Source organism: Platalea leucorodia, assembly GCF_965183815.1.
Source record: "Platalea leucorodia genome assembly, chromosome: 5".
In the NCBI taxonomy this organism is placed as follows: domain Eukaryota; kingdom Metazoa; phylum Chordata; class Aves; order Pelecaniformes; family Threskiornithidae; genus Platalea; species Platalea leucorodia.
In genome coordinates, this window is record NC_138827.1 from 28370997 (window position 1) to 28379588 (window position 8592).

Sequence of the window (8592 nt, forward strand, 5' to 3'; positions counted from 1 at the left end):
TGCAGCCGCTGGGCTGCGGGGCGGAGAGGAGCCCACGCAGGAATATGTGGAGCCCCGATTTTCCCTTATTTCCTTCCACAGACCTCTCTCCCTTGTCTCTTTTTCCTCCCCCACTGGGAGCCGGGAAATCGAGTTAATAATGTTTCAAATACTTGAGAAGTCCGGGCTAACGGGAGCTCCGTCTACCTTTCCCCGCTCCGGGATCCGAAGAGGTTGCCTGGACTAGGAGGAATGTGCCTTTTTCTTGGTGGGGGGGAGGGTAATTTTCATTCTTGTAATATTGGTTTGGGGATAATTACTTTTAATGTCAAAAAGATTTAGTTTAATATCATCTCTATTAGGCTGCTGGGCGGATAATTAAAAGTGAAGATGATAGCAGCAGGGAAACAGATGGCATTTGCTTACTTTGATTCAGTAGGTAAATAATGAAAAAGTCAATGGCAAACCCCCTAGAACAATTGAAACCTTAAAGAGCACTAACATTAGCAGGTACTTACAAACTGTCTTCCGCTAAGAACGAGATGAAAATACACTAATCAAGAACTATATTTCTCTGGGATGGTTCCGGGCGCTGCGCTGCCTCCGGGCGTGCGTGTCTGCCTTTCCCTACACGGCAGCCAATAGACGGGCTCTTTTTAATTAAGATTTTACTACTGTAATTGGGGGAAGATGCAGCAGCACCGTTCCATGCAGCCCTCGCAAACTTTTGCACGGGAGCAGGGATGCATAGGAAGCCTTTAGGTGAATCAAGTGGGAGTGAGGAGAAAAACAAACACCGGGAAGATTGGGTCTTTAAAAAAAAAAAAAACCAAAACAACAACAACTACAAAAAAAAACCCAACCCAAAAATCGTCTCGTGTTTTATCGAGCTGACCCCGATGTGAGCACTGAGTCGTGGGCGCCGACTTGGTGCGTTTCTGGAGGCTGCCAGAGTCAAACCCATCACGGGGATAATTAAAGAGCGACCGGGGCACCACGCAACGAAACGCGGCGTTTCTTCCCGTTCCTGTAGCGAAGTAACGTCGCCTTTCACGCGTCTGGAGGGCGCAGGGTGCCCAAACCGGGGGCGACGCCGTGCCCCGTAACCCCCGGCCCTGACCCCCAGCCCGGGGGCTCCGCGGGGCCGGCAGCCGCCTCGCCCCGGCCCGGGCAGGGCTCTCGCCCTGGGGGGACCCGCTCGCCCCGGGCCCTGGAGCTGGCCCAGGCGCCCTGTGCCAAACCTGGGCTGCTCCTCCGGGGCCAGGCGAGCCCCCGCGGGGGGAAGCAAGGAGCTGAGCCCACGCCTCGGCTTTGGGCGGTGGTGGAAGGAGTTCCCAGAGCCAAGCTGGGAGCGAGACGAGTCTCGGGGGCTTTAGAGTTGCATTTCGCTGGTTTGGGAGGAATTAATTTCTCTTTCCTCGTAACCTCGCGGCGTCCCGCGCCGGTTCCCCAGCACAGCCGCCCGTGCAGCGGCAGCACGGCTACTCTGTGGCTTCCTAAAGCAAACACCCCCCACACCCCCCCGAGAAAGACACAAGAGCAGGGATGTACATGAAGATTTTATTGTGCCTCGACAAACAGAAATGAATTGCAGTAGGGGGGTAGGGGGGAAGACGGGAGGGGGGGCGGCAACAGCAACCCCCCCCCGCCTCCCGTCCCTACTCTCTCACACACACAGGGCTCTGGCAGGACGGGACGAAGCCGGAGAAAGCCCTTACCCCATGGCAAGCCCTGGCCGCGGCTTTGCTGCTCCGGGCTAACTCACAGCCAAGTTGTGTTTTGTTTGAATAAAATCTGTGAAACGGGCGCGCTGTTTGTCCAGGTTCACAGTGAAAGCTTCCGAAGGAAAATAAGGAGAGGGGAGAAATGATTATTAATAAAATATCAGTGAGAAGTGAGACTCCGGGGCTCTCCTTTTCTAAAGGCACTTTCTAAGAAAACAACAACAACAAAATAGTGGGATCCCGTTCGAAAGTGCCGCCTTCAGCGACCGGAGCCGGCAAGAAGAGCGAGCAGAGTCTCGCTTAGGCCGGAGGAGTGTGCCGGCTCCGGAGGGGAGGCCTCGGCTCCGGGGTCGGGAGTGACCCCGGCGAAGAGCGGCGCTTGCCCGGCAGCGGCGGGGCCGCGGGCGGCGGCTTCGCTTTCAGCCCCCGCCGCCGCCGGGCGCTCACCCGCGGGCGCCGGGGCTGCTGCCTGCCCGTGCCGGGGTGGTAGGAAAGGAGCAGAGGGTGGGAAACCGCTAAAGGTTCCTGATGTATCAGGGGGAGCTTTTGACAAACGCCCTCACTACTTGCTGAATCCTGGGGCTGCGTTACATAGTCTTGCAATAAGCATTTGCTGAAGAAAAAGCGGGTATTTCGATGTTGGATTGATACTGAGCGTAGTATTTAAAAAGCGATATATGGTTAAGTGTTTTGGATGAGGGGGTGTCTGGAGTGCCGACTTGGGATAAACATCAGAAAAAGGCACTGGGTGTTTATGTGCACAGCGCTAGGACATCGTGTCCACACTCTGCCTATACAGTCACTGGGGGACGTGCCGCATGAGCCTACGGAAACCATATGTAACGCCTTGGGACAGAGATGCTACACATTATGTGTTCAAACTTCGACACCGCCCGTTGCAATGTTACTAAAGGCATGAGGCTTTAGGAACAGAAACCACCGCATTTCACTGTCTGGTTAATGATCCACTGTTGGTTTTTTTGTTGTTGTTGGTTTGGTTTGGTTTGGTTTTTGGTTTTTGTTTTTTTTTTTTTTGGCCACGGCTCTTTTCAAAATAGATCGTTTAAAACCGCCATAAACGGAAAGGATGACCCAGCTCTTTAATTTAAATCAAAGCTGAAAGAAGAGGGAACCGGGGAAATCAGCGTAACCCGTGTTCTGTGTTGTTGGTGATGGCAGGCTGCCTCGGGGCGGAAAGGGAAAGGTATTTGCAGAAAAAAACCCACCGCAAACTCAAAAAAAAAACCCCCACCAAACCCTGCCAGGAAGAAGGGAGAACATTTTCTCCATGGTAAGCCAATACAAAGCAATACTTTAAATGTTTCTCATTCAGTCTGATCGAGTTCTACGAATTCCCAATTAAATCAGATGATCTGAATAATTGTCCCCGGAGAGTAAAATTAGTGGTTGCGAATAAAATTAAATCGGATATTTTGACTCCACGGCTGTATTAAATAAAGGTGTTATAACACCTAAATCACAAGGAGTGGGTGGCAGCTGCAACACACAGAAAATCGGGTGGGAAAGCGTTCATTTCGTAAAAACAACAAAAAAACAAAAAAAAAAAAAGAAAGAGGAAGAACGATGTAAGTGTAACAAAAATATTTAAAAGTTTGAGGGCTCTGCTACCTTGCAACTGTGCTTCTCGCAATCACGGCAGGAGTGTGACACAAGGGAAGGGGCAGCGGAGCAGCAGCGAGCGCTGCTCGTCCTGCGGCGGGGCTGCCCCGCGGCCCTGCGCGGCCCTGCGCGGCCCTGCGCGCCTCCCCGGCCGCGGAGGGAGCGGCGGGCGGGTGCGGCACGTTTCGAGCAAAGCCAGGACTCTGTCTCCTGCCGGCTCGGGTGCCCGAGTGCCGCGGGGGCCGGCAGCTCGCCCCGGGGCAGCCCCCCGCAGCCCGCCCGGCTGGAGGCTCTCGCAGGTGGGGATGCTGCGGCGGCGGAGAGGGGGTCCTCAGCCGCCAGCCATCGGCCCCCGGTCCCCGCCACGGGGAAGGAGTTACGGACACGTGTAACAAAGAACTTTAACAAGTGCCGAGGAGGATGGAGATTCCTCGTGGGAAGCAGGGGAGAGCCTTGGGGAAAGGAGTCGGCGTTATTTCCCACCGAAGTGCTACCTCCTCCCCGTTACCAGCGAGGGTGACGTCAAACCCGGGTGGTTAATGCTAAAACAAAAGCTGCGGGGTTAATATACAGTTACCAGCCCGACAACCGCCTCCTCAAAAATCAGCCCCTCGGGTTTATTGTCCCCGCGGGGAAGGCGCCTGGTGAAGAAGTAGTCACGCAAACAGCTGGCAGGAGAAAGAACGAACTTCACTTTCCGGGGAGCGAAGGGCGGGCAGGGCTCTCCCAGGCTACAGCGCAATGAAAAGATGGAAAATCATACTCACCTCGAGCTTCTCCTATTGCAGCAGCGCTTGCAAAATTCACCTGCAGTTGTGGAGTGAGAGAGAGAGGGGAAGGGGGGGAGAGAGAAAGAGGAGAGGGGAGCGAGCGAGAGAAGGAAGGAAGGAGGAAAGAAGGAAGAAGGAAAGAAAGAAGGAAGGAAGGAAAAGGGAAGGATGGAAGGCAGAAGGGAAGGGAAGAAGGAAAAGGGAAGGAAGGAAGGAAGAAAGGAAGGAAGGAAAAGGGAAGGATGGAAGACGGGGGGAAGGAAGGAAGGAAAAGGGAAGGAAGGAAAAGGGAAGGAGAGAGGCATCGTTAGGTACTATTATAAAACAAAATCTCCAAGGGGCGGGGGGACACCATAAATTGAATTGTCACCTCGCACAGCATATTTCCCCCCACCCTTTTGACAAGTGACACCCAGGGGAAAAAAAAAACAAAACAAAACCCAAAGCAGTTGGCAAGGCAAATACCGTTTCCACTGGATTTAGAAAAAGCAAAAGCCAAACTCTCGGGTGGCGAGAAGTGGGACAGATTTTTGCACGCGCAGGCAGACGCAGCAGGAGCACACGCGGACGCGGACGCGCGGGCGCCGCTCGCCCCGCGGGTCCCCCCCGGGCCCTCCCGTCCCTCCGCGGGCGCGGCGCGCTCGGGCAGCCGCCGGGCGGACGCGGCGGGCCGGCGGGCGGCCAATCAGAGCGGCGCTTCCCGCCCCTGGCCAATAGCAGGCGCCACATTGTTGTCAAATGTTGCCTAATGGCAACGCGGGGCGCAACAATAGCGCGAGTGGCGGCGGGCGGCGCGGCGGCCAGCGCGCTCTGCCTGCAGCTCCGGCCGCGCGGGCCGCACGCGCCAGGTGGCGCGGGGCGGCGGCGTGTCCCGGGGGGCGCGGGGCCCTGCCTGCTCCGGCCCTGCCGGCTCCCGCCCTGCCGTCGGCTCTGCCCGCTCCGACGCCGGCCGCCTGCTCGGGGCTCGCCGCGGCGGGTGAGCCCGGCCCGGCCCGGCCCGGCCGCGGGCTGCCGGCCCCTCCGCCCGGCTGCGGTGCTGCTGCTCGGGAGACGGAGCGATTTTTTTTTTTTTTTTATATATTATTTATTTATTCTCTCCTGGATTTTAGCCTCCGCGGCTTGTGGCGAGGGATCCTGTCGTTGAAGGTGCCGGATTGCTCTTTGAAGGGACACTTTTAATCTGTGATGGTAGTTAAAGGGGGAAGGGGGAGCTGAGCTTAGGGAGCCGCTCGGGTTTCCACCGGGGCACAGCGCGGGGAGCGGCGATCCCGCGAGCGCGGACGGGGGAGTTCGGCTTTGAGCCCGGCGCGATGGACTTGGTGCTGCCCTGCCAGGTGCGCACGGAGAGCAAGGAAGCGAGAGAGATCTAAGTTTTCCTGGATTTTCTTGTCTTAGATTCGCTTTTCGGGAGCGGAGGGGAGGGGAGGGGAGGAGAGGAGGGCGCAGAAGGGCTCCTGACGGCCCCCTCCTCACTGGAACCCCCCTCCGGAGCCGTGTGCCGGTGCAGGGGGACAGGGGCGGCGGGCGAGGCGAGGCGATAGGCGCCGGGGTTTGCATGACCGCACCCGGGGCTCCGTGCGCCCCCCACCCGTGATCGCGCCCGAAGGCGCCGGGAGCTCCTCCGCGTCCGGGCGCGCCGCGGGGGCTCCCCCGCCCCGCCTCGCTTTGGGGGAGGCCAGGGAGGGGGGCTCGCTCCTTCGGGGCGGGTTTGCCAGGATGGAGCTGCGGTCGGAGCTGCCCAGCGTGCCCGCCGCGCCCCCCCCGGTGCCCCCCAGCTCGGTGGCGGCGGCAGCGGCGGCGGCGGCGGCCACGCTGCCGGTGAGCGTAGCCGGGAGCTTGCTGCGGGCCCCGCCGCTGCTGCTGCGGGCGGCCGAGAAGTACCCGCGGACGCCCAAGTGCGCCCGTTGCCGCAACCACGGCGTGGTGTCGGCGCTGAAGGGCCACAAGCGGTACTGCCGCTGGAAGGACTGCATGTGCGCCAAGTGCACCCTCATCGCCGAGCGCCAGCGCGTCATGGCGGCGCAGGTGGCGCTGCGCCGCCAGCAGGCGCAGGAGGAGAACGAGGCCCGGGAGCTGCAGCTGCTCTACGGCACGGCCGAGGGGCTGGCCCTGGCGGCCGCCAACGGCATCATCCCGCCCCGGCCCGCGTACGAGGTCTTCGGCTCCGTCTGCGCCGGGGGCGGCGGCGAGGGAGGCGCCGGCGCCTCAGGTAAGGCCGCGCTGCGCGCCCTCGGGGGGAGCCCGGGACCGGCGGGGGCGGCGGCGGGGGAAGGAGCCGGGAGAGGCGGCGGGGGGGCGCGGGCCCGCAGGCGGCATCCCCCGGCGGAGCGGGCGGGCGGGCGGCCCCGCCGAGGGCCGGGGCGCTCCGTGGGGCCCGCCCGGGGCAGCCGCACTGACGGTCTCTCTCCTTCTCCCCCCGCCCCGCAGAGTCCAAGATGCAGAAGTTCGAGCTGTTCCCCAAGACGCTGCTGCCGAGCCGCGCCGTCACCCCGCAGCAGGCGGGCGGGAAGCCCCTCTCCCCGGACGGCGAGTCCGTGCCCGGCACCTCCTCCCCAGAAGCTCGCCACGGCTCGGGCTCGGAGAACGGGGACGGCGAGTCCTTCCTGAGCTCGCCCGTCTCCAAGGGCCCGAAGGAGGGGGAGGAGAGCCCGGGCTCCATCAGCCCGCTGGGCTCGGACTCGGGCTCGGAGGCGGACAAGGACGAGCAGGACCCGTCGCCCTCGGCCGGCGGCCGGCAGCGGACTCCCATCGACATCCTGACGCGCGTCTTCCCGGCGCACAAGCGCAGCGTGCTGGAGCTGGTGCTGCAGGGCTGCGGCGGGGACGTGGTACAGGCCATCGAGCAGATCCTCAACAACCGCGGCCCGGAGAAGGGCCCCGAGGAGGGCTGGGCTCGGGACGGCGCCTTGCAAGGCCTTCCGCCCACCCCCGCAGCCGCCGCCGCCCACCACCGGCCCTTGATAGCCGGAGCCATGGCCCCCGCCATCGGCACGCTGGGCAGCCGCTCCGCCTTCTCTCCCCTGCAGCCCAACGCCACGCACTTCGGGGCCGAGGCCGGCGCCTACCCGCTGGGCACCCACCTGGGACTCAACCCCCTGCGCCTCGCCTACTCGGCGCACAGCCGGGGACTGGCCTTCATGACCCCCTACTCCACGGCCGGGCTGATGCCCACCCTTGGGTTCCGGCCGCCCGTGGACTACGCCTTCAGCGACCTCATGCGGGACCGCTCCGCCGTGCACAAGGAGCAGGTCTACTCCGGCGGGCTCTACGGGCCCATGGTCAACAACACCCCCGAGAAGCAATAGCGGGGGCGGCTTCCTAAAGCTCGGCTGTGTAGAGGTAGCTAGGTAGGCACGGGTGGACGGACGCAGGTGGCTTTCTCTCCCTTCTTCCCCCGTACAGGCGACGATTGCGTGCAGAGCCCGGCGCGGACAGACGTAGGTGTATTAAAACGGTGATAAAGGTGCACTTTCATTGTCCAGACATGAGTCACTCTTTGTTGCTTATGGCCATAAGCATGGATATCCTTGGTGCGTCGTGGGGTGTGTACGCACACACGCCCGCGCGCGCGCACACTCTCTTTCCCACACACATACATATATATATGTATACTAGCAAGTGTATAATGTTATAAAATGGAAATCTAAGTTATTAATGTAACTCGTAGGTGAACTTGGTATTAACGTTAAGCTAAAGGTTAGACAGCTCATTGTAATACTTACCAGGCATATAGATTAAACATACTGTCAAATTGAAAGCCTTTTCCTTCCCGCCCCCAGAAATGTTACGATCTGTATATAACATTGGAAAGTAGATATATTTGTAACTGTCCGTAGGACCCCGGCGCCAATGGTGTATGACGGTTTAATAAGCCTCCTTCATTTGTGATCTGCAAGAAAATTGCTTTCTTGTTCCGATGTAGCAAACTTCTTGCTGTTTCTAACAGGTAATTCTGTGTTTCCATTTCATAGAAATAAATGTTATTTTCTATTAAAAAAAAAAAAATCGGTCTTATAAATGGCAAGTGGTATTTTATGACACGGTGGAAGTGTGTTTTGGGAAATTCATTTGACAAGCACAGTCAATATTTAAAGGAGTTTATGGAATTAGTACAAACATGTTTACTACATTTTTATCATGGTCAAAACAGATATTCTTCGGAAAATTTATAAATAAAAACGAAGCGTAAAACCAGAGCAATTTCCTTATCAACCTAAATTGTCAAATATGTTTATTTCTGGTTCTGGTCTTTTTATTATTTACGCCAGGGGGAAAAAAAAAATCAGAGGTGTAAATTTAGGCAGGATTTTTTTCCTTTGATATCTCGCTGATTTTTGTTGTATTTGGGAAATCTGGCACTGTCCCAGAGAAGAAAAGCAGGACGGTTAAAGCAAACGCCCGTCTTGCTGACTGCGGGTTTTGTAGCAACGGAGAGGTACTTTTCCCTTGTATCTGAAATTTGAATGTGCGTTTTAATTGTTTCCATATCGAGATAAGCA

At 58.4% G+C, this 8592-nt stretch overlaps 1 protein-coding gene across 1 annotated transcript; it reads left to right on the top strand.

The window, feature by feature from the left end:
- Positions 1–5809: 5809 nt before the first annotated feature.
- Positions 5810–7398, top strand: DMRTA2 (DMRT like family A2; the record flags this gene model as incomplete). The annotated part of the gene is made up of 2 exons (XM_082314609.1): positions 5810–6302; positions 6521–7398. The coding sequence occupies 2 exons, from the start codon at positions 5810–5812 to the stop codon at positions 7396–7398; spliced, it is 1371 nt and encodes a 456-aa protein (XP_082170735.1).
- Positions 7399–8592: the final 1194 nt, after the last annotated feature.